The sequence below is a fragment of the Phyllostomus hastatus genome, unplaced genomic scaffold, assembly GCF_019186645.2.
Source record: "Phyllostomus hastatus isolate PE091 unplaced genomic scaffold, TTU_PhHast_1.1 phas_scaffold_78, whole genome shotgun sequence".
Lineage (NCBI taxonomy): Eukaryota > Metazoa > Chordata > Mammalia > Chiroptera > Phyllostomidae > Phyllostomus > Phyllostomus hastatus.
In genome coordinates, this window is record NW_025334041.1 from 8,017,923 (window position 1) to 8,044,810 (window position 26,888).

The 26,888-nt window shown below is 41.3% G+C and overlaps 1 protein-coding gene across 2 annotated transcripts in view; it reads right to left on the reverse strand.

The window, feature by feature from the left end:
• Nucleotides 1-26,888, reverse strand: part of BBS9 (Bardet-Biedl syndrome 9) — a 340,657-nt gene that overhangs the window by 186,435 nt on the left and 127,334 nt on the right. For both annotated transcript variants that reach the window (XM_045827319.1, XM_045827320.1), the window contains 4 exons: nucleotides 17,670-17,851; nucleotides 12,487-12,563; nucleotides 9,587-9,640; nucleotides 719-821 (listed from right to left, as the gene is read on the reverse strand). In XM_045827319.1, the coding sequence (XP_045683275.1) occupies nucleotides 719-821; nucleotides 9,587-9,640; nucleotides 12,487-12,563; nucleotides 17,670-17,851 (416 nt within the window). The remainder of the gene's footprint in view (nucleotides 1-718; nucleotides 822-9,586; nucleotides 9,641-12,486; nucleotides 12,564-17,669; nucleotides 17,852-26,888) is intronic.

The window sequence follows — 26,888 nt, forward strand, 5'->3', positions numbered from 1 at the left end:
AGGATCCCCTGCTGAACAGTGGCAGTAAAGAAAAAGGCTTAAAAATATTTTAGAAATCACTTCAACAGGACCAATGACAACTCAGATATAAGTGGTAAAGGATAAGAGATTCTAAGCAAAGAGTAAGAACTGCCATTAACAACATGTCTACTATTTTAGGCATTACTGCAGATATATTACATAGATTCATTTTTAATTGAATCCTCGAAGCAGCCATTGCTTGTCTTACAAGAAAGACACCATTATCCCCTTTCTGCAGGTTTAAAAAAGCTGAGGCTCCAAGTCATCGCGAAGGGAGCCTGCCCAAGGTCACACACAGAGTGAGAGTCAGGGCCAGGATTCAAATTCAGGCCAGACTCCAAAGTCAATATTCTTTCTTCAAACATTACTGATTCAATAAAGAGCTCACTAGAGAAACACCAGTAAAGAGAGCCTTCCCAATTACAGTGTTTAAGTACAATTACAGGCCCATCTAGTTAAGGAAAGCACTTGGAAATCTGTAATTACTTCAGACTCAACCATTCATTGAATGACCATGCTTGAGGTTCAGAGGGAAAATTCTATGAGCAAAACAACACAAGCATTAATTTCAGGAAGATACCAGTCTCATGATTCAGACAAGAAATATATCCATGAAATAAATACACTAATAAAAAAAATTTTTAATTCAAAAAGCCCTCACACCTTGATAGACTTTAGGCCAAAACAAAACACTTACCCATCAACTCAAAAGCAAACCGGTCACATGACGGGACTAGAGGTGGCTGCACATAGACTGATAACTTGGCTTTCTGCAATGCCACACGGGTCTGCAGTGCAACCTAGGGAGGCAGGCATTGATATCAATTGAAAATTATATTCTATCCAAATTAATAAATATCTCAACTACCTAAGAAAATCACTAGCAAATAATTAGCAAACATCATCTGAAAAAAAATTAGTAGTAGTCACAAATCATAACACGTAACGTAGGTAGCAGATTAAATGTCCCACCCAGTTAGAGACTGGGCAAAGGGCTTGAACAGACTTCCCCCCAATGAAGATACAGGAAAGGCCAAAAAGCACAGGAAAACATGTTTCATGTTTTTAATCGCTATGAAAAACAAATTAAAGCCACAATGAGATACACTACACAGCCACTGAAATGTCATCATCAAAAGGATAGACAAAAACAGGTGCCAGAAAGAACATAAAGAAACTAACACTCTTAAATACTGCTGATAGGAATGTGAAATAGTGCAGTCTTACAAAAAAGTGTGACACTTTCTTTGAAAATTAAACAGCAACTTACCATACAATCTCGCAATTCCATGCCAAGAGAAATGAAAACATATGTTCACCCAAGAACTTGTACACACAAGAAATGTTAAAACTGGCATTATTCATAAGAGCCAAAATTAGAAAAAACCCAAACGTCCACCGACTAGCTGATGAACGGGTAGGTAAAATGCAGTACGTCCACACAATGAAGCACTATTCGTCAACGAAAAGAAACGAAGTGCAGACACCTGTTACAACACGGGCAAACCTTCAAAGCAGCAGCTAAGTAAAAGAAGCCAGTCACAGAGAAATACATGTTGTATGATTCCATTTATACCAAATGTCCACAATAGGCAAATCTATGCAAACAGAAAATAGACTTTCAGTTGCTGATGAATGGAGTAGGGGGTTTGAGGGGGCAAATGCAAGAGAGGAAGGAAAAAGGAAGTAAAAGCTAATGGATATGGGCCTGTTTTTAGGGGGGATGACAATGTTCTAAAATTAAATTGTGGTGATGGTCCGCAACTCTGCAAATATGCTAAAAAACATTGAATTATACACTCTAAATGAGTAATTGTAAGGTATGTGAATTATATCTCAATGAAACTATTAAAATGTTCTAACCTTATCCTTATATAACTTTGTAAATTATATGAATGTCTAATACTAGGTTGTATACCTGAAACTAGTATAATATTGTATGTCAACATAATTGAGAAATTGGTTTTTTAATTTCAAATTTTTTTTAAAGATTTATTTTATTTTATTTTTAGAGAGGGAAGGGAGGGGGAGAGAGAGAGAGAGAGAAACATCAATGTGCGGTTGCTGGAGGCCATGGCCTGCAACCCAGGCATGTGCCCTGGCTGGGAATCGAACCTGCGATACTTTGGTTCGCAGCCCATGCTCAATCCACTGAGCTCAATCACGCCAGCCAGGGCTAATTTAAAATTTTTTAAATTTTAACTTAAAAATGTTCTATCAAAAGCAAAAAAAGAAAAATCTGCCGTCAGTGGCTGATAAAATAATTACATCATGAAATGTGACGTGTTCATTCTGTTTTTCATACACAGATGTGGCATCACGAATTATTTATCTTATCCAGTATCAGTATGTTACCTTTTACACAGGTAAATTATACTTAAAGATTTCCTTACTAGGTGGACATTTACTAGCTTAGATACATATCAAAGCACTCTATTTTCCTCCATGGCTTACCACAAAATATCTGACATAACTAATTCTAGAAAAATATCAAAGAATGGCAATATTCACTGTCGCATACCTAAGCTGGCTGGATTTCTAAGCCGCTGCTCTTGGTTGATGCTAACAAAACCTTTCCACTGCGATTAGGGTCAACAGGTGAGAACTGTGGGGTAGCAGTTTAGCTGGGAAGTGGGCCGGCGATAGGTAGACAAGACCAGGACTTCCCTCACTGCCCCTGTGAGGGCGCCAGCAGAAACAAACCATCAGGCCCAATGATCTTGACTGGGCCAGTGGTAAGGGCCATCACTTTCAGGCTATCAAAGAAAAAGCTTAACATTCTAGCTTCCACTAGGCATGCTATCTCTCGCGGTTTTGTCTCCTAAAAGTCCCAGCTTCTTTGAAAAGTCTCCTTTGGATGAGTTCACACAGCTGGTATGGTAAGCCAGACTTACCACAGTAAACCTGGATATTGATCATTTTTTTACAGATCTTCATGTGATATCTGTGTATAATCAGAGTTAAGAAGCACTCTCTGCCTAGCACCTTTGCTACAGAACAGTACAGTCTAGTTACTAGACACTCATATATGAAACAGGTACATATCACTATTAACTGACATAATGCAAGTATTTTTAATAAAAGTATTTTTAAATTTTCTCTTAACTAAAACACGTGCATCACCTATTCCTTAATTATATGTGATCTGTCTGGAAAAAGTCTAGCCATTGTTAATATAATGAGAACAGTTTCCACAACACTGATGTAACCTGGCAGCCAAAGAGAGTGGACTGGAATATGCAAGCGTGAACAATGACGACTTCACTGTACTAGTCAGTGGGGGTGGTAGACGCCATTCAGTGAGCATGTGTACTGTGTGGCTGTCACATTCAAAATAACAGCTAGTACAGCAAAAATCTGCATCACATTTTTCATTAAGCTTGAGCATTCCTCTGCAGAAACTATTTGGATGATTCAGAAGTCCATAGCTATGGGCAACTGGTGATTGGCAGCTTCATCACGACAATGCACCCACTCATCCATCAAATCTCGTGCAGAAATTTTTGGCAAAATATCAAATCACCCAGGTGACTCAGCCCCCCAACAACCCAGATTTGATGTCCTGAGACTTCTGGCTTTTCCTAAAACTAAAAGCATCTTTGAAACAGAAGAGATTTTGGACCATCGATGAGATTCAGGAAAATACAACAGGGCATCTGATGGTGATTCCAGCAAAGGATTTTGCAGAGTGTATTGAACAGCAGAAGAAACGCTGGGAAAACTGAGTGAAGTCCCAAGGTGCCTACTTTGAAGGAGACTGAGGCATCCTTGTCCTATGTACAAGGTTTTTGGATCTTGGATCTTCTTCAATGAACGTCTCTATTTTTCATTTTACATGGCTGGATACCTTCTGGACAGACCACATATATATGTATATATGCATACAATAGAGAAAGAAACAATACATAGCAATATACAACTGGCCTACAAACACTATACACATGTAATTATATTCAGTAAATGTCTTATATTAATTTTAAATAATATGGGTATTCTGTATAACTTAAAAGTAAGTTAAACATAATTTTGATTTGCAAAGCAAAACTTTTTAAAGACCACTCACTATTGGGTACAAACAAATACAATAAACACAGCAGATGAACAATCAATCCTCAATTTTTACTTTACTGACCCTGAAACTATGTGAGGGGAATTTGCATCCGCAAAAGCTTCCTAAATGATGTCTGTTATAAAACCCTGATGGTAACTATGAGAAGAAACCGTAATATGCACCACAGACAACATTCTTTCAAATACCTAGTCCACTGAAAATATAGACACAATTTAAATATTTTTCTATTAATAATAATATAATGCTAGTCTATACATACATTTTAAAAATGAAATTATTCATACTAATGATAACCATTAGCAGCTTTCTATACTCATAGAACCATGATAATAAATTATTTATGTGCATTATCTCACTTAATACCTACAACATGGTGAAACGCCTACTACTACTATACACCATTTTATAAAAAAGAAAACTATGGCTTAGAGAGGCTAAATAATTTGCTCAGGGCTATTCTGTTTACAAGTGGTGGAACCACAGGTGAACTTCTGTCTGCCAAAACTCAGAACCCATGTTCCCAATCAACTGTGGTTAAGTCTCAAAACAACTCTGTAAGTGAAAAAGTATCCCCATTTTACAGTTTAAAAACAGAAGTTCAGGACCTCTGGTCAGATGGCAGCACAGGTGAACACAACTCGCCTCCTTGGACAACCACATCAAAATTACAACTAAATTACAGAACAGCCATCACTCAGAACCAGCAGAAATTGAGTTGAATGGAAGTCTGAGAACTACAGAATTAAAGAAACCACATCCATCCAGACTGGCAGGTGGGGAAAAGATGCAGAATGGGCTGATCCTACATCCATATGAGGTGGATGAAAATTTGGGAGCGCTATCTCGGGAGCGAGAAGCCCCAGTCCCACACCAGGCCCTCAAGCCCAGGGTACCAATGCAAGGAAGATAAGTCTCCATAACTTCTGGCTGCAAAAACCAGCAGGGACTAAGTTGGTGGAAGAAAATTCTGGAGTCCCAAGGAGTTCTTCTTAAAGAACCCACACACACACTTACTCAGACTCACTCCCTCTGAGCTCCAGCACCAGGGTAGCAGCTTGAAAGGCATTAGTGGCGTACTGGGAGAAATTGAAGTGTCTGGCATCGAGGCAAGTGTTAGGGGACAGCTTTCTCATAGACAGAAAGGTAGGCAGAGGCCATTGTCCCTTTTCTGAACCCTTTCCACACAGAGCCACAAAGCTGGCAGTTGGGTGCCATATCTGAGACTCCATCAAACTGGCTAACACTGTTGGCCCCACCCTGAAGATCCCCTGAAGCTCTGTCCCACCCAACTTATAGCAGTTAACAGTGACTTTTCCATGTGAATGGCTGGTCTTGGCTCATGCTTCACTACTTTCTAAATCCTTTCAAACAAGCAACAGCCAGCTTCAGTGAGCCCTCTGCCCCATATATCTTGCTAAGTGGCCCCAGGCCCAGCACTAACAGCAGCAAGTCTAGATGCACAGTTTGGCTTTGCCCGGGATCTCCAACCCAGCACAAATAGCAGTCATCTCAGATTGCTTTATAGCTTAGGCAGGGTGGCCTTGGGGAAAAACACAAGTCGGGGATGACCTTGGCCTGCATTGTCAGGGAAACTCCAGGGCCTGCACACACATTGGACAGCTACAGATTATGTCACAGCACCACCACCCTGCCCCTGCACAGCTAATCCTCCATGGAGAGCAGAGGTTGGTGGTAAGTGGTCACAGCCAGTACTTGAAGCTGACTGGCCTGACTAAATCCCTCCCATTGATCCACCAATAGCAACCAAGGCTCAACTACAGGAGTTGGGTATACTCACTCCCACAAAGGGTGCATCACGAATACCTAGCGTGGGTGATAGTAGAAGCTGTGCCACTGGACCCTACAGGGCACCTACTACATTAGGCCATTCTACCAAAACATGGTGTCATAGCAGCTCTACCTAATACACAGAAACAAACACAGGGAGGCTGTCAAAATGAAGAGACCAAGAAACATGTCCCAAATGAAAGAACAGATCAAAGCTCCAGAAAAATACCTAAACAAAATGGAGATAAGCATCTATCAGATGCAGAGTTCAAAACACTGGTTATAAGGATTCTCAAGGAACTTAGTAAAGACCTCAACAGCATAAAAAAATACAGTCAGAAACAAAGAATACACTAATTGAAATAAAGAACAATTTACAGGGAAACAACAGTAGAGTGGGTGAAGCTAAGAATCATATTAATGATTTGGAACATAAGGAAGCAAAAACAACCAATCAGAACAACAAGAAGTAAAAACAATAAAAAAAAAATGAGGATAGTATAAGCAACCTCTGGGACAACTTCAAGTAGTCCAACATTCACATCACAGGGATTCCCGAACAAGAAGAGAAAAAGCAAGAAATTGGAAATCTACTTGAAAAAATAGTGAAAGAAAAGTTCCCTAATTTAATGAAGGAAATAGACACTGAAGTCCAGGAAGCACAGGGAGTCCCAAACAAGATGGACTCAAAGAGGTCCACTCCAAGACACATCCTAACTAAAATACCAAAGGTTAAAGAGAAAGAGATAATCTTTAAAGCAGCAAGAGAAAAGCAGGTAGTTACCTACAAAGGAGTTCCCATAAGACTATCAACTGATTCCTCAAAAGAAACTTTGTAGGCATGAAGTGATTGGCAAGAAATAGTCAAAGTCATGAAAAGCAGGGACCTACAGCCAGGACTGCTCTACCCAGCAAAGTTGTCATTAAGAATCAAAGCAGACAAAAAGTTTCCCAGACAAAAAAAACTAAAGTAGTTCATTACCAAACCATTATTATATAAACTGTCAAAGGGACTTACTTAAGAAAAAGTAGATCAAAACTATGATCAATAAAATGGCAATAAATACATATCAACAATTGAACCTAAAAAACAAATGAAGCAAACAAGAAGAACAGAGACAGAATCATGGATATGGGGAGCATTTTGATGGTTGCCAGAGAGGGATGTGGGGAAACAGGTGAAGAGGTGAGGGGACTAAGAAGTACAAACAGGTAGCTACAGAATGGCATGGGGATGTGAAGTGCAGTAGAGAAAGTGGAGTGGTCAAAGAGCCTGTCCACATGACCCGTGGACACGAACGATGGTGGGGGGAGTGCCTGAATGAGTGGGTGGTGCTGGGTGGAGGGGAGCAAAGGCAGAAAAATTGGGACAACTGCAATACCATAATCAATAAAATATAACTTAAAAAATAAAAATGAGAGTAAATAAATAATAAAATAAAAACAGAAGTTCAAAGAAAATAAATAAATGACCGAGACCTTCGAGTCAATATGCACAAGAGAGCTGAAAACTTAGTTTCAGGAACAAAAATGAAAAGTCCAATTGAAGAGTGACAGGCCACCTGTAAGGGAGCAGACACCTGACTCGGCCTAGCCTGACAATGTGTGCTTCCACAAGATCGCACATTTTCCCTTGTCACACAAGTGTCTGCATCTGGCTGAGATGTGCACTTACAACAGCTCTCATACACATACACGGATTTACTGGACCCTAACAATGGGCTAGGCACTTTCGAAAGTGAATCAAGAAGATGTGTGAGGAAAATAACTACAGTAACAAAGAAGAGTTGTGTTTGAGCCAAAAAAGGAGTTAAAGACTTGGCTAGATCACAAACCTCGTATTTTAAGAGAAAAAATAATTATAAAATATTGAGGGAAAAATATAAAACATTAATAAAAGAATTTTCCATGCTATTTTCCGCTTCTGACAAAATGAAACATGATCTTTAGGGAATATAATACCAAATTTTATCCTAGATATAAAACTGCGACTCCAAAGGCCAGGTACGAACAACCACTCTCACATCACGCGCACATACTCAAGGCAGCCACGTCTTCGCCCATTGGAACGGATGGAAACATTTTCTCAATTAACAGGATTTATTATGATGGAAACTTGCATGGTTATATATCTTGGCTGCCGCTGCTCTAAAAGGCTATAAGGAGCGACTTATAGCAGAAATGTGTACAGAAACTGTCAGACAGAATCAGGAAGTCATTGTGTCTGCCGCATCCGTCCAGCTGACTTGGTGCAACCCTTGTGTGTTGCCTTCTTTCTTGAGCTCTTCCAGTGGCAATGAGGAAGGGAGTTAGGAACGACTTAGTCATTCTCAAATATAGTAAACTGCACTAATGAAAGAGAATTCTCCAGTAGTGCCATGCCATCATTTTAAGGCAGCTATTACACATGAAAGACTAAGAACTTCATGGGACAGAAAGGTGTGTTTACTTACAGCAACAAGTAGTAGCTGGGGGCGGGGATTAACGTGAGCAACGCTATCTGGTTTAGCGACAAGACTTTTTCACAATTTATACTGTGTGCCTGAATCACTATGTGTATGTGTCTGAACAATATCAGTAGATAGATATAAAAAAAGGGTCCCCCACACAAAAGTCTATAGATCATTCCTGGAACTGGGCAGGTTTTTTTTTCCTTAAGCGTTTGATTTCTTGCCACTAACGCTTTTCCAGACTCAGAAGTATTAATGAGATAGAGCCTTTGATTGAATAGGGGCGGGAAGACTGGGGAAAGACCACCCTTGTTTCCAGTGGCAAGAAGCCAAAAAAATTAGCTTAGGAAACTGTTAAAAGATTGGGCTCCCTTCAGCGTCGACCACAGATCCCCACACCAGGGCCACCCGCTGGGCCAGGGCAAGCGAACACAATTGGTAAAGCCTGGTGCTCTGTCAAGCTTCTCCAAGGACAGCAACCCATAATCTAAGAAAATGTGAAGCCCGGTCCAAGTTTTAACTAAGTGAATCGCCAAGATCCACAACTTTTCCTGGCTCCGAGGACTGGGCAGTGATAAATATTTTCAGCTTAATAGTGTGCTGACTGATTACCACACTTTAATCTAAATGCCTTAAGAGGGTTCTACATTTGAGTTCTCGTCTAACATTCTACAATGACAGGACCAAAACTTTTAACCAAAACCACATCGTTCATCCTCTGTTTTTTTAGGACTATCAATTTGTCACTACTCTACTTTGTGGCTTCTTCATTTCATATGTTCTTGCTATAAATATACCCCTTAAAAGCTAATATTATGGCAGATAGATGACTGGAAATTCTTTCCCAACCCACATATAATGATACATGGAAGAAAGATATTATTAGCATTCACATAATTCCCCAGTATATACACGATGCTTCCATCAACTGGTTGGTCTGTGGTGATGACACACTTCAGCATACTTTAATGTTCATGTTGTATTTAGAAAAAAAGATCCTGGATCATGTAACACATTTAAATAAGAATAAGTCATAACAATTGTTTGTATTACTTGCACATTGCTATGAATGCAATGATCAGTGTTGTATTTGTAGAAAAACAATGAAGGTTATTGATTCACCCCCCAAGGCTGAGGAAATGGTGGAAATATCAAGTGTGTGTTTGACATTTCCAAAGGTTATTTATAGGGTGACAAATGTGACAAAATGTGTAATACTGTCTGCATGTTACAGTCTAGAACCACGGTACAATACCTTCACCGTGACTGAAGGGACAAGGTCAGTTCCCACCTCAGCGTCAGGAGCTTGCTGCAAACACAGAGAAGAAAGGAAGGAAACAATGAGTGAAAACCCAGGTGCAATCCATACCTCTCACCACGGAAGCCGGGAAAAAACAACTGTAAAGGATTTATCACCCTAGTGACAGACTCAGAGAGTCAGTGTGACTTTTTGAATGTCTTCATCTAGAAAGTCACGAGCTAATAATATTCAGACACCCACCCTCCCGCCCCCCAAAGTCACATATTTTATTATCAAGCTACTCCATTGCCAAATTTACTTAAGTGTTGAAACTAATTAATTCTAGTAACACATCCTTTATATTATATAGAAGGCCACCCTGCATTTCTCAGATAAACATTATGCCATTCTTTTAGGCCATTTTATTTTTAACTCGACAAAGGAATGTTTAATTCCGACTAACAGTATGAACATGTAACTAAGACACATAACTAATAATATAAATATTGAGCACCCTTTCCCCTAGCAAACAGAATAAAGGTAGGAGTGAGACTTTTTTTTCCACTAGCTCATATGATAAACTAGTTACTCTTGGAGCATCGGCCCAGGCTACCTGGCTCTACCTGTCAAAGAATTTAGAGTATAATATCATAGAGCAAACATTTCCTTACAATTTATAACTTATTTTTTAGACTGGTAGATTTAGAGAAAAAGTCTCACTCTGTGGCAGAATCAAACGAAGGGGTAACGTATTTTCTAGTAATACCCAAACGAATACCTGGGGAACCACTCAGGTCCTAAAACCTCTATCCAGCCAGTGAATGGACCCACTGTACTTTAACTTAACCTATTTGAAATGTTTTCACCAGGAAAAATTAAGCCACATCTAAGCAATGGAGACCGCTATGATATAATGGGCACCGGCACAGTCAAGAGCTGGGAGATCCAAATTCTATTTATGACTCGCTACGAAATCACATATGAACTCGAATCCAACTTCGCATGCAGGACGATAGGACCGAATGCTCGCCTCCTCTCTAAAAGACCCCATTCTAATAGAAATTGCACTGTTTTGTAGATGTGTGCTTTCATATTAATGATTCAAAATCAAATGTTAAGCCAGGCTTTCTGCTCTAGTAGTACTTTGAATCCAGGAAATGCTTTACTTTAGCTGTCCAGAGACCTAGAAAAGACACAGACATCTCCTGTTTCCTACTCTTTTCAACCCATCGTCTAAACACCGAGGGACTTCGAGGACAGCAGTCCTTCGGGAAGTAGAAGTGGAGCCAGAGGGAAACGGCTACACAAAGACACGTGGCTATACCAGAGCCACATGAGTCGCTGGTCTCATGTTTTCCAGTGGAATGAAGGCTACACTCTCAAGACTCTCTTAAGAAGGAAAAATGAGCGAGAGGGAAAACGAAGCTGGAAAGAGACACCTAGCTGAAAGGAAATATTACTCCAGATTGACAGCAGGGGAACATACATTACAATATAGCGCCGTTACATAAGCCTTTTCCTACAAAGACCAAAAGTTGCTAGAGAACAGAAAGGCAATTCCTCATTCCAAAAAGCCTATGTTTAAGAGAATCTAAAAAAAAATTAACAAGTGGCCCAGAGGAAAAAAAGGATCATTCCCAAGGCAAGAAAACGTGTGTACGTTTGTCGGCTAACGGAGCAGAAATGTCCCACTCGGACTGCGCCCTTCAGGCGGAGTGAGACGCGGCGTGCGCGGAGCGGGCAGCGTTTCAGACAGTGCCTCTACTCCGTGGCGCGGCTGGTGAATGCTTCTTTCACGCACGGTCCTATTCCTGTAAGTGTACGCAACTGTCCATGCCACGGCCACGTTAACGTGGTTTTTATCACAACTGGGGTTGGCTGTTCATACTAAAACTAACCTTTGAACATTTATGACAACTACTTACTATATTATGCTCTGATACCTAGATATTAAAATCACTTCCTTAGCAAAATTACATGACGTGAACTCCAACTACATAAAAGCAGTGAATTTGATCCCTTGTCTAAATCGATCAGCCTTTGGTAGGAACACAGATAAACACATAGATTTTGCCCAAACGGCAGGCAGTGAGACACAACCAGTCATAATCTAACAAGTGCTTACAAGGAGATGGGGCGATAGAACCAAGGACAACCCCCCTTTCATCCTTCCTGTTTCTCAGCTTCATTCATTCATTCTCGGAGCAAGTATATGTTGAGTACTCGTGTGTGATAAGCACTAAGGTAACGGTGGTGAAGGACACAGGTAGCGAAATGTAGGAGGTGGTGGTGATGGTGCTGATGGTGATGATACTGGTTAATTATCATAACAATTCAACCTAAGAGATTCTACTACCATTCTCATTTTCCAGATGAGAAAACTGAGACTAAGAAAACTAAATACCTCGCCCTGGGACACACGGACAGAAATAGAGGGAAAAATGATCCCCGGCCCAACTGTTTACTCTTCATCTCCTCCCCCTTCACAACCACCATAATGTATGAAAGGCCGCACACTCACAAACCCTGAGCTGGGCCTTTCGTGAACATTACGTCACTAAACCTTCAACAAAAGTCTTGTGGGGTCAGTGTTATTCATCTGGATTAGAACTATCTCAATATTCTGGTACTGAAAAAGTTAAACTTAAAAAAAAATAGATTCAGAATAATGGTGAGAATCTCTTCTACTGGTCCCCCTCTCCTTTTGGGGGGCAGAAATCTGCCTAAGGAACTCCTTACCACACTAAGAGGCTATAAATGTGTATTTCTAGAAAATAACGAAGATTAAAAGTTGTCATCCTCCCTCCCTAAAGTTTCTTTCTGAAGGCACATAATTTAAACCAATACATTTTGGCCCCAATTCACCCAAGTCCACTACAATCACAAACCCTTTTAAAGTCTGCAAATACACCTACAGACACGGAGTCCAAGTTAGGAGAAACCATGACGGAGATTTTCAGGTCATCTTCCCTCTCGGTCATGGGCCAGACACCTGTAATTTGAAAACAGAAAAAGAAAAGACATTTAATCATCAAGTAAAACCTGCTGTATAGTTAAGGGTTATCTATACTGTAAGTCAAAAAATAACCCCATACCCATACAAGTTTAAAAAACTAATACATTACAGAATTAGAAGCTTGATGTTAATTCTGTCCCCTCTACCATACTTCAAAGCAAAGCTGTCTCTTCCCCCAAAGATATTAGCTAAGATGGGACCTACTGACTGATCAGTGTTGGGAATTTTGATGCCTTCTCCTTAACTGCTGGCAGGAGCCCAAATCAGTACAGTCCTTCCGAAGGGAAGCTGGTTTGAAGGGAAGTACGTTGGAAGGCAAGTCATTCTACAGCTGGGGAGCAGAACTGTCAGGTCGCAGGACCTGTATGACTTACACTGTGACAGTCACAGCCAGTTCACAGACATGCCCAGGGAATCCTCTGCTGCTCGTACTTATTGGGAACAAAAACCAAACAACCTGAATCTCTGTATTTCTGTCAACAGGGAAACAGCTAACAAAATTATGGTGTATCTGTGCTGAGCAATGGTCTAAGCTATAAATAAGAGAGCTGTTCATCTTTACATACTGATAAGAAAGACTCCGAGATATGCCTATTAGTGAAAAAGCAAGGCACAGAAGATGCAGCACAATGTGTCTAGTATGTGGTTATATAACCATGAACATCTCCTTCAAGAACGCACAAATGCTCTTGATAAAGGTTCCCTGTCAAAAACCTCACAGAGGAGGACCTGCAGTTTGCCCTATTAGTGCTGTCTGAATTCTCTTCACCACATTCATGTTAGTGTCACAACTTCAAGTTCCACAATTTAAAAAATGTCTATGGTGAATAGGATAGTATGAACAAGTGACAGAGATCCTAAATAAGGAACATAAATGATATTCACACAGTACGAGTGTGTGCATGTGCGGATGAGGTTTGTCCAGGAAGAATCCAGCCACATAAGATGAAAGATAGAGGCATTTATTGCAGAAGATGCAAGAAACATTGTACAGGGGACAATGACACCTCAGTCCCCTTCAGAGCAGGCACCTTGGGACTTCACGTGCTTCTCCCAGCATTATGACCTTGAGGAAGTCTGGTTCATCGGTGGCAGTTTGAATGATGTCATTGGCGACTGCAGCGCGATGTACCTCCCGCTCTGGTAGCAGAAGCCACGGAATGAATTTTGCCACGACACATTTCATGCCAAGATCCTGCATCAAAATCTCAGATGCAGAAGTTTTTAGAATCCCCAGATCAGCTTCTAGTTCTTGCCCTGTCAGATTGCAGCCCGTACATGTTCAACAATCTCGGGTGTTTTGCTTGTTGCAGGCCTTCCAGAACGAACTTCCTGTCACTTTCACTAGATTCTCAACCATCTCTGAAGCATCTGAGCCACACTTTCATTTGCGCTGCACTCATTGCATCATCCCCGAAAGCCTCCTGAATCATCCGAATAGTTTCTGCGGAGGAATGTTACAGCCTGACGCAAAATTTGGTGCAGATCTGTTGCTCTACTTGCTCATTTTGCATGCAACGGCCACACAGGACACGTGCTCACTCAACAGCATCTACCACCCCCACTGAGTAGGTCAGTGAAGTTGCCATTGTTCATGCATGTGCATTCCAGTCCAATCTCCTTGGTTGCCAATTTATACCAATGTCGTGCAAACTGTTCTCCTTATATTAACAGTGACTAGACTTTTTCCGGACAGACGTGTGTGTGTGTGTGTGTGTGTGAGAGAGAGAGAGAGAGAGAGAGAGAGGGACTGTTGGTTGCCCACTCAACACCCACCCTCCCCCCTCCTTCGTTGTGGCCGAGCCCTAATTCTGTCGCCGCATCCACCTTCATCTCACAGTCACTGGACTGGTCAAATTCAATCACGGTGACTTCACTCCCCGGACCATTTGTTGTTTCAGGCACGAGCAGGGGGTTCATCCTGGCAGATGTGAGGGAAGAAAAGCTGGGTGTGGGTGGGGTGCTGGCACTTGCTTCTGGGAGAGCCAAACCTCCTCAATAAAAGCGGGGACTCAAGAGAACTCTGTCTCTTCTCTGGAAATCGAATTTGCACATGATGCCTGGGTCTGCTGAGACCACCCTTGACTCTCAGAGGAACGTGGCCCACACGCTGCAGGTGGCGGGCTGAGAAGGTGGAAAGCACGGGCCGACGCCACGGGAGAAGCAGCCGTCTGATGGAGAGAAGACCTGCCTACCATCGCCATCGGGCGTGCCCGCCAACACTGCAATATTTGGGATAGGAATTTCCAGAACTTCCTTAGTGAGAGTGCAGACGGCTGCTCATCACCCACCCGGCCACCATTCCTCAGTTCTTTTTTACTACAAGAAGCCCAGTTTTATTCTGAGCAACAAAGTGCTCGGCTTAAACCCTAAGTTTCCCAGCCTCTTTTGCAGCCTCGAGCGGCCAGTGAGATGTGAGTAAAGCTGTCCAGGGTGTGGCTTCCAGGGGAGCTCCTCCTGCGGGCTGACGCAGCTGCAGATGCAGGGGCAGGAGTTCCAGAAGCCACCCTGGTCCGACAGATGGCTCCGGGCAGGAAGGAGCCGCAGTCCCCGATGACAGGGGAGCTGCCAGGCCAACCCTGGTCTGCCAGCCGAGGGCCTTCTCTTGCACGGGAAAGTAGCACAAGCCACTTTAGTTGGGTATTCTGTTACATGCAGCCCCACACAACCCTTCCGACAAGGCCTCCAAGTACAAAGGATGGCAGTACTCGGTGGTGGAGGCAGCTGGGTTATCCTGGATGTAGTTCACCTGGGATGCAGACTTCTGACAACAACCCCGCGTCCCGCTGCTCTCTGTCCCTTCCTGAAGGCGCCGCCGCTGGGCGGGAGGCTCAGTATCGTGCTCACTCCCTCAGACTCACCCCAAGGAGGGAACCTGACCGACTGTCTGTGCCACAAGGAAACTCCCCCACCTTTGAAAGTGCCCACTGACAGGCGCTGCTGACTACTGGGAACAGAAACGCTGGGCAGGGTTCACACCAGGGAGGTGAGTACGAAACGCTTCAGAATCCATAAGCCGTTCTGAAATCATTACTGTAATTTCATCCTTACAACATGCATTCCTCATTACACACATAAAATCGGGTTCAAAACACTTTCATTACGGTAGATAATATACACCATGTGTACAACAAAATGTACTATTTAAATGGGCTTTAAATTTTGCTGCAACCCTTACTTTGAAGAAATAAAAAAAAAAAGCTTTAAGTACTGAACATAGCCCACAAGACTGTGAAATTTTTTTGTAATCTTAAGTTGCTATACTAAAATAAGTGGCATTTAAATGAATAATGAGGTCATCAAAAAGTTCAGAGTTTTAACTTCTCATAATTTTCTATACTGAAACAATTTAGTGCTTTCATATAATTACAGGTATTTTAATAAAAAATATACCACAGTTTTATAAGAGTACAGAATACTAATTTTTTTCCATATTCAGAAATAAAGTATTTTTAAAGCCTCTCTTTTTAAAGAAGGTTCTCTTTGTTTCTTTTTCAGGAATAAAACCAAATGATGGTGGAGAAAGGGCAGAGAACTTCAAATATCAACTGAAACCCAAGGTTACGCAAATAATGAACTTTGCACCCAAGTCCGTGGGCACATCCCTAACCTAATTAGCAGTTATTTCAAATTACACAGAGGGTCAAGGCGATGACAAGGAAAACAACCTAACCTTCTCACCCAAGGGCATCGCCATGGTCACAAAAAAATAACCTTTAGCTGCGAGGGATTTTTCTGAGAAACATTTTACACAATTAAGTGTTAATCAAAATATCATTAGCACATTGTTTATGGAAAGAGCAAAATCTCAAGGCAAAATCTGGAGTGAAAAGTCACATTACATTTATTTAATGAACTCTAGAAATTTCCTGTTTCATATACATGCCACTCTTTCCCAATTATATTTTTAAATGACAAAGTGAGACTTATAATTCCAATAATCCCAAAACACTAGTATCAAAAATGGGGGAAAAATGCACATTGCAATGTGTCACATTCAATTTTAACCATTCTCTACTTGACAGGGGCTGCTGACAACAAATTAACTAATTAGAGATACGACTTAAAAGACCTAAGTTTCACTGGTTTGCTTTCAAAACTTTCTAAGAGAAGGTGTGAAGCCAAAGAATAATTACTCTTTAATACTCATATATTTATATATATATTATCTAATACCGTCTGAATCTGTCTTGGTAATATAGACTCAAAAATACATAAATCTCGTAAGATGATTGGACCAGGATTAAGATTGGCTCTGTTGTTTTCATTGGCTTTTGATGCTCTGCTTCTTTTATTATTCCTACTTGTTTTAACATTTCTTTTATGTGAAAATAGTCCATATTTTCTCTCATTAAAAAAATACTTTTTACCTGACCCTGAGAAGGAAACTTAAAGTAATGCTTTTCACATGTCCAACTCAAACTTCAGGACTGGTGTTTTATTTCTCCTTTTAATTTACAATAAAATTATACCCCTGTGAATCCCAACGTCAGATAATACTGAGTTATCCAAAACTCAGGAACCGAAAACATCATCAGTCTCTTGAGTCATTAGAAATCAGCACACCACAGGCTGCCCTCCATTTGGACGGCTAATTAACTACAAGCATAAAGTATATTACTAAGCTATAAATGACCACATTTTTAGTAACAAAGTGGCAACTCATGTACTGCTTTGGTTTCTTTTAAAAAGAGCAACTAACACTTTTTTTCAGGTATATTAGAAGTTAATAAATGGCCACTCTGAACTTTAATAAGAATCAAGGCCTGAAGCCACTACCCAAAGAAGTTCTTGTTGTTTTTTTAGAGTACAAAGAAAAAAACTCGATAGCACTGTCCCTGCAAAAGGGACACTGGCAAAACCAGTATCTTAAACAGGACGTATTTTTCAGAAGCTACAAAATACAAACTGAGCACAAAGACCTTGTGTGCTAAAGAGCTGCACAGTTTTTTCAACTATGACTTTAATTAAGCCTGGAGGAGAAAATTAATTCATACGTACAAAACGTTACCCACATACACAATAATGTGAATTCTACAATGAACAGGAAAATCAAATAATAAAAAGCTTCAAATGAGATACCTTGTGATTTGTTAACATCTCTGATGATTCTCTGAAGTTCTTTCAACTCTGCGTCAAGTGCATCATAGTTCAGTTCTCTAGATTCAACCTTCGGGGCTTGGAACAAAGAGGGGTCTGTCCCCAGGTACGAACACTGCAAGTGGCCATCGTCACTCAGAGTGACGATCACTCCCTTTAAATCACTACAATAAAGCAGAGAAAAGAAGACATCATTAAATTTGTCAGTGGATGTAGACTTGAGCAACTACACTTTTATTCAATTAAGCTTCAATATACCATTAAGAATATGACATATCTATTTCTAAAGTTCCACATCCAACTCTCAACTCAAATGTTTCAAACATGATTTATATTTACAGAAGCATTCCCAATGTTCTGATTTATCAAAGGGGAAAAAAAACACTTTAACAATTATTTTAACAGCTGCCATTTTGGGGACCTAACTACATGGCAAACCATGCTTCAAGAGCTTTTTCTATTATCGTATCTTTGTTTCTTTATTTAATTTTTATTGTATTTTTCCATTACCATTTAGTTCCCTTATGCTCCTTCCCCGCAGCAACCCCCACACTGTTGTCCATGTCCAGGAGTCTTTTTCCCTTCTTGCTCCATCCCTCCATCCTCTCTCCTCCCGGCCCCCCACCACCCACTTAGCTGTCATCTGCTCCCTATCAACGAGTCTCTCTCTGTTTTGCTTGTTAGGTCAGTTTGTTTCTTTAGATTCCACACATGAGTGAGATCATATGGTATCTGTCTTTCCCTGACTGGCTGATTTCAGCTAGTGTAATGTTCTCCAGGTCCATCCATACTGTCACAAAGGGTAAAATTTTCTCCTTTTTCACGGCTGAGTAGTATTCCGTCGTTCAAGTACTGCATCTTTTCCTCCTCTCTCCGGCTCCCACTTGGCAGATTCATGCTGAGCACGCGAACACCACTTGGGGAGCCACAGTGGACCCAGAGCTGGGCTGCTGGCCGGCCGAAGGCCAGGGTGAGGCCCGGGAGCCAAGGCAGGACTGTGAAGGGGAACGGCGAGGAGGGTGGCGGAGTGGACCCCGGGAGGACGTGAAGAGAAACGCACTCCTGCCCTCCTCCTTTTCCTCCTCTCTGCCCGTGGGACTCGTGTCTGCTCTGCTTCCCCAGGGCCACCAACCACCTCCTTCACGCACGCTCCTCCCCCTCCCTTCCCTCTTAGGTGGAAGCACCCCATTTCCCCATGCGGCAGCCCCTTCTCCACCATCTGCGTGTCCCGACGATCCCCCCTCCCCGTCCCTTCACTCCCTCTGCCTTCCCTCAGACTCCTCAGCTCTGCTCTGCTCGGGAATCTCGCCATGACATAGAAATCAAAAATTTAGCCCACGATTTTTAAAAACAGAAGTCGTAAGTTGTGCTGAATTTGCTATTAACAGTACTTGAAATGAACACTATTTGCTTCCTCCATAGTTTTCCCAGAAGAAAAAACACTCCACATTGTCGTAAGTCATTCTGAGCTGATACATAATGAGTTTGTTTGCCTGATGTTTTTACAGTTTCCAGTGACCACGGATTTTGTTTACGAAGAAAAAGGGTTATCAACTCTGTTCTAAAGGTTAAATTTTAATGAAAATCATAAACATAATTTAGAGAAAAAGAATTTTTTTTTAATTCTTGCTATTCATCTGAAGAAAAAGGATACGTTATATAAGGGTCTAGGCCTTATTCAGAATAAATAAGAATTCTTAAAACTCCCCAAAACTGAGTCACTCTCATGCCCCGACTGCACGGAGAGTGGACGCCACACTGTCCCAGCCTTCTCATCAGGTGGCCCAGCACCCCTGTACCGCCTGCCTTCACTGTGACGCCCGTACAGGCTTTCTCCAGAGCTCAGGCGCAACCTGTGCCACCTTGCCCTGTGGGGTAACCTCAGAGAAATAGAACAGAGAGTTACATCACTGACTCGACAGCTAAAGAACTACACTCGGAGTGGGTGAGAGACTTGGCTTCTAACTCTGACTCTGCCACTAGACAGCGAGTCAACTTAGAGAAGCCTTCCTACATATTCTTCATCTCCAAAGTGAGAAGGTAAGACTAGAGGACTCTCAAAGGTCTTTAATTTTTATGAATTGGCTCTGTCGATCTATCTCAGAAAACAAATACTCCCCAAATGAAATTTTGTTCTTGAAATAAAGTGTGAAGAGCAACACCACAGTACCTGGGGGCTTGGCCCTTCCTTTGCGGGCAACGGAAGCCCCCTAGTGGTCATGGAGATGCTAACCTCTAGCCAGGACAAGCCCACTTCACCAGGGCAAACGCTCTGCCCCTCGAAGTGGTCCCTGTAGTGGGTTCCCCATTCCACGCAGCCCCTCACAGGTCTAGGGACCCAATGACATGAATCCTCAGACACTCTGGGACACTAGGGGCAGGTCTTTGGCTGGCTTCTCGGGGAGGTAGGATCATCAGTCCTTTGAACCCAGAAGGGTTTTTCCACTTCATCCTCACCCTCGGAGTGCTCCATAATGCAGGAAACCTTGCATGGCCTAATCCCAGCATCCTTCACTTCGCAAATTTATTGGGTCACTGAGTTGCACAGCTCATTACTGAATCAGTTTTGTCCCACTGTTTTAGATAGCATAGCAACAAGGGATTTATCTAAGAATTTATCTGAACCTGTTAAGTTTCTGAGTTCAGAAAGGAAGAGTTTGAACAGAAATACATACACTCAAAAACACTCTTTACTGGTGCTTGAGGTACCCAAATGGAAAAAAGGAGGAGCCAGAGTCCCCCGCCTTACTGAAAGGACTCACCGAATGTCAAAAGCATAAGAACCACTGCATATAATTTAAATCAAATAACAGAAATGCAGACCAGAGATGAACCCACTTACACTGCACGCTCTGCCCCACAGTAACCCTGCAATGAGCGCCGACAACTCCAGAATGAGTCCTCGGGACTTGTGTCTGAAGGCCCTGTGTGGGGCGGGCACCGAGACTCAGGCCTGCAGCACGGCTTAGTAAGTCACGTTGTCTCTTGGAGTCTTGTGCAAAGGGCAAACTTTAAAATATATCATCTTTAGGGCCCTGGCTGGCATAGCTCAGTGGATTGAGCGCGGGATAAGAACCAAAGTATCGCAGGTTTGATTCCCAGTCAGGGCACATGCCTGGGTTGCAGGCCATGACCCCCAGCAACCGCACATTGATGTTTCTCTCTCTCTCTCTCTCTCCTCCCTTCCCTCTCTAAAATAAATAAATAAATAAATAAATAAATAAATAAAATCTTTAAAAATATATATCATCCTTAAAGTAAAGCCCAACTTAAGTATGAAGAGGAAAAGTAAAACATTCTTAAGATGGTCAAGCCTTTCTACTTCAAGAACACTTTATTTAACAATATCGTCCGTACGAGTTAATGTGGGAGGCAGGTTCTGTGAGCTGTGACAGGATTTCCTGCTGCAAGAAGCCATCGAGCAGACGGAGGACTGTGAACCGCGCTCCTTACACCATGAAAGCAGAGTTCACATCGCCAGCATTAAGGTCTCTGGATTACTGCCGATCCTTGAAGCCCACCCGCTAACCCAGGACACCAGTATTTCACCAAGAACCGAGGTCACAGATGTTATGTGCACAGGACACACAACAGTTCTGTGATTTTTAGCAATGAGACATGACATTCAACAATAGTGTTTGCTCAGGAATCTGAAAGTAATTGTTTTATCACTCACTAAACAGATCCCTGCCTTAATAGTACATTCAAACAAAACTCCGGCTGGATTTTAAAAGTTAAATTTAAAAATATGAAACTACAAAAATATTTATCTGCCCTTGGGATGGAAAGAACTTTCGCTGCAAGAAAGCTATAGAGGAAACTACAAAGGAAAAGATCTCTAGACCAAACCACAACAATAATTTAAACTTATTATATGCTTTTAAAAAACAACGTGGCAAAAAGAACCAAAGGCAAACTGGGAAAACATTGGCAACCAACATAAAACACATAATTTAAGTTAAACCATATGAAGTTAAGAATATTCAACTGTTTTCGACCTGTAAAATCAATTTGAAGTATTTCAGCTAATATGTAAAGAACTCTTACAAAACAATGAAAATAAGATTATACCTGAAAATAAAAAGGTCAAAAGAAATGTACAATTCACATTAAAAATAATAAATGGATTTTAAAAATTCCAAAATCAATAAAATATATACTTTAAAAAGCTATATTTGATTATTTAATATCTCAAACTAGCAAAAACTGCATTTAAAAATCAGCCCCACTGTTACAGAAGGTACATGGAGATAGAAATTCTCACACACTTTCAACGGGAATGTAAATTTGTTAAAAATCCTTTCAGAGAACATTTTAGAAATACATATCAAAAGACTTAAAAATGCTCATTGTCTTTTATACAGTAACCTCCTTTCACAGTTATTAAGAAAATTTTAAAAGCAACTAAATGATAAGAAAAAGGCGAAATATTTTTTAATCATGATACAGCTATAATAGAATGTTTAGAAGGCAATAAACAATCACGTCTTACAAAATATCTGCTCTCAGAAAAAATAGTAAAAAAAATAAATATTAAGTGAAAAACCAAAATACTACTGTATAAACATTTTATCCTAATTTTATAAAATACAGGTATAAAACACAGACCAGGAAAAAAAAACCCTGAATGCTAACAAAATGGTGAGTCCTCTGGTTAGTGAGATTACGAGCTATTTTTAATCATGTCTTACAGTTCTTACAAAGTAAGATAAAAAACTATTTTGTCTTCATAAGAAAAAAATATGTTCCATTTTCCATCCCCACATACCGAATTTAAATTGTCGACTTAGAGTTTAAATAATCTACAGCACTAAAATGTTTATCTAATTCTCTCTTTCTGACAAGGCCAAGCTATAAAATATACAACCTGAAAATATTTAAAATACAGCTTACAAGAGACTTTAAAAAATGAACAGTTTCTTTTGTTTGCCAATACAACAAAACGAATGAGCAATTGTTTTAAAAATAAATTAAAAGAAATGCACTCAATCAAATGTCTTCTTGCTCAACTGCTTTTTACACAAAATAGAAATATTTTAAGTCAAACTGTAAGTTTGGATTTTATTATTATATATCCGTAATCAAAAACTCTTGAAAACTTAAACAATATTTAGTTCATGCAATTTTTACCCTGCCTGGGAAAGGAGCACACGATTCCACGGCCCTCTCCTTGAGCCCCCTCTCAGCCCCACCACGCTGGGCTTGGTCACTCGAATGTATTTTGATTCGTCCCACCATCACGCAATAACAGAAGCCGCAAAGGCAAATAAAACATGGTCTTGCCCCTAACAAACTGGTCTAGTTGTAAAGGTAAACTTGCGCTTTAAAAAAAATAGCAACTGCAACATCACATGCAGGTGCCATCAGCACGGCAGGCAGAGAGTGCATAACCGTGCACGAGAAAACTGCACACGGCTTCACGGGGCAGAGGACGCAAAGGCTGCATCCTCCCAGAAGCAGACCCTCGGGTGAAAAACAGGTAGACCGAAGGAAGATGGCTCTGGTCTTAGTGAACTCATTCAGTCTCGTGACTTTAAACACCCCTTTCGGCGGGCCGTCTCCCATGTTTACACCTGCAGACAAACTTCGCCCCCCAAGTCCAGCCATGGATGGGCAGCAGCCCACTCCACTGCTCCCCACGTGCCGGGCCAACGGGCATCTAAAGCTGAACGTGGCTGCCACTGAGTTCCTGATCCTGGCTCCTCCTGCCCGGCTCAGACCTGTTCCCCCTGCAGCCTTTCTGTATTTCCAAGACAAGACGATGTATTAAACACTCAGTGAAATAAAGAAGCCCGGGACACTGGAACAAAGAAAGTCACGGGGGGAGTGGGTCAAGATGGGGCCAAGAAATTGGGTTAAATCACACAGACCCACGTAAACTATTAAAAAGAGTGAATTTTGTCCTCAAGCAATAGGAAATCACAAAAGGGTTTTAAGTATAGGAGTGAGAAATAACATGATCAGATTCATCTTACAAAGAACCCCTCGGACTGCAGCGCGGAGAGACCACTCCAGGTGGGGGGAGTACAGTAAGTGCAGGGGAGGGGAGGTGGGGGCCCAGGCGGAGATGAGAGGAATGGAGAAAAGGGGAGACATCAAAACCTAGTTAGAAGGTAAAGCCACATCGTCTCATTTAATCCCCAATCACTGGTGAGGAAAAGCACTGAGTGCCTCCACTGTGGAAACACAGGAATGAACCCGGCTCCCAGGTAAGACGGAATAATCAATCGTGGTTACCGGCAGATGACACGCGAAGCCACAGAGAGCCAGGCTTCCTGGCTCCAGACCCGAACCTCTGCATCCCCACACGGCTGCCCTCAGAAGGCAGCAGGTGACTCTTCACGCAGAATGGTTTTTCAGAGTAGACTGTGTAGTCAACAAATAGAAAGTGCTTTTTACACAATGAGTTTACATTTAACTAAATTGTATGTTAAATAAACCACAGAAGGGTTTTCTCCATTATTTTTCTTAGCACAATGCATAAATAGTCAGAAATGAAATACAGAAAATAAGAAAGAAAAGGAAAAGAAGAGGCCAATTCTACGCAAAATGTCCTATGAATATTTCCCTTCAATCTACAAAGTTAAATACAAAGTGATTATGGGTATTTCCTGTTCCCTCTGATTGAGGGGAAACCAGCTGACACACCTGTTTGGAATTCAGTAGCAAAAGCATATCAGACAGCCACTTGGAAGACGCTATTATCAGCAGGTTCCAACATTGTACATTTAGAAAAAAACTAAGATCTCTTTGGATGCGAGTTATCAATTGTTAAAATTATCTGCATTATAAAGTAGATTAATGACTGTTAATGACTAACCACAGAATCTAACAGGGATGGGGCTTTCAGGTTAGTTCTTGTGAAGACAAGTATGTCTTAAACAAAAGAGAAATAATTTTCATGCTGGAAAAACCTCAATTGTAATTGTTCTGATGGTTAAACCAGCTTTGGGGTCTTTAATGCCCTCACTGAGCTAACACTGAAACAGAAAGCAAAAAGGGGGTGCACAGTTTGGTTCTAGGTTCTGTTTTATTTACTGTTTACCTCTCATTTCTCCACTGTATTTCGTTCATTCATTTGTTCACTCATGCATTCATTCATCAACTATTTTCAAACACCATCTGAAGTGCTATAGAGCACACAGATAAATGGAATTGAAAATCAAAAATTATCTCAAAGACACCACACTCCCATAAAAGAATATGAAATGCACCCTGACAAGTGTAACATGGGGTAGAAGACATAAGTACCCAAGACAAGCAGAAAGTACTTCACTGTTCAGAAGTAGGAAAGCCACTGCTAGCCAGGGAGATGGGGGAAATCTTGACGGTGGAAATAAAGCTTAAGCTGGACACCGAAATACGGTCTGTTCTTCGACAACTGTTTCTGAAATCTGAATTAATGCTGATGTGTCCGGTGCACAAGGAGATGATGTTAGTAGAACTTGGAGGTTGGTTCACGCTCAACTCTCCCCAGTCCCTGAGTGTTCTGAACCTCAGAGTAGCTGCAGAGAGATACCGTACCTGACCGTACGCATGCGCCGCTCTTCCACTGTCCTTCGCGGCTCAGTTCGCCTGCGTGCCCTGGGCTGAAAGGGCTTCTTACGTGGTTCTCGTGAGCAGCATGGATTCCGCGCCTGTCTCCTCCACCCTTCCTCCACGCTGCCTTCACCTTCCTGTTTAGAAGTCAGTCTAACTGCTGGAGAGGATGTGGGGCAACCAGAGGGCTCACATGTCCTTGGCGGGAATCTAAAGTAGGTCCCCTACTTTGCAAAAACCTTTCGTGGCTTCTTGTAAGATTAAACATGTATCAACCCTTTGGCCTAGAAATTTTACTCCTAATTATTTATCTAAGATAACTGATAATGTATGCCCGAAAAAAGGCTTATACAGAAGAAAAGACAATTAATTATGGTATATTCATGAAATGGAACACTACTAAGCAATAAAAAAATAATCGCTGTTACATGCAACAAAAAATAATGTTTAAAAATATATTGACCAAAATAAGACAGATATTAAAAAGTGCATACTGCGTAATTCCATTAACATGAAGTGCCAGAATAAGCAACACGTATCTATTACCAAAAAAAGTGTGAATAGTGGTTACCCGGAAGCAGGGGAGAAGGGAGTTATTAACTGGAAAAGGACCCAGAAAAATTCTGGTGATGGATACGTTCTGTAACTTGAGAGAGCCATGGGTTACACAGGTGTATCTATTTGTTGAAACTGTACCATTAAGGTTTGTGCCTCCCAATGTATGTAAATTTTATCTTAAAAAATAAATTTAAAATAAAGGAGGTGGAGGTATAAAAAAGGAAGCATGGCAGAATGTTGGTAATTGTTGAAGCTGAGCACTGGGTACAAGGGAGTTCATTATACTATCCACTTACTTAGTATATATTTAAACTTGTCTATAATGTAAAAATTTGGGGGGTTAAAAAACAGCAAATAAAATGCATTACATACATAAACGCAGGGTGGGGGCAAAAGGAGGTTTACAGTTGTGAGTATGCAAAACATGGACTTTATTCTTCTATTTTATTTATTAAGTATTGTATTACTTTCCATACAAATAACTGCAAACCTCCTTTGCCCCACCCTGCATATATAAACGGCACCACCCACACACTACCTATAGAGATGATGTGTAAATCTACCCTGACATGACCTAGGGACCGCCTGAGATTTTAGCTCTATATTTATGCCACAAGTGTTTTCTCCCCCACTTAACCATCTCTTCCATCCTGCCCATTCCTCTCTATTAGTGTGGCAGACTGTAAAAATGGCCTAAATTTTCTTTAGCCAAGTATCTACGGCTCTTTCAATGTGACTTTACAACTCCCATGAAGGGGTGAAGTCTATTCTGCACCCCTTGACTCTGGACTAAACTCACATCTTGCTTTGGCTAAGAGAATGATGAGATCATTCTCAGAATTAGGATGGGCTGTAAGGACAATTATGTGTATCCCTGTAAGAGACAAAAGAAAAAAGCTAAGCCACAGAGCAACATGGAGGAGAAGGCCAGGTAACGGCAGAGGAAGAGAGAGACTGGAGTGATGAGACCACAAGCCAAGAACACCAAGGGCTGCCAGAAGTTGCCAACAGCTAGGAGAGAGGCATGCAATCGGATTCTCACTCAGAACCTCCGGAGGGAACCAGACCTGTTCACACCTTGATTTTGGACCTCTGTCCTACAGA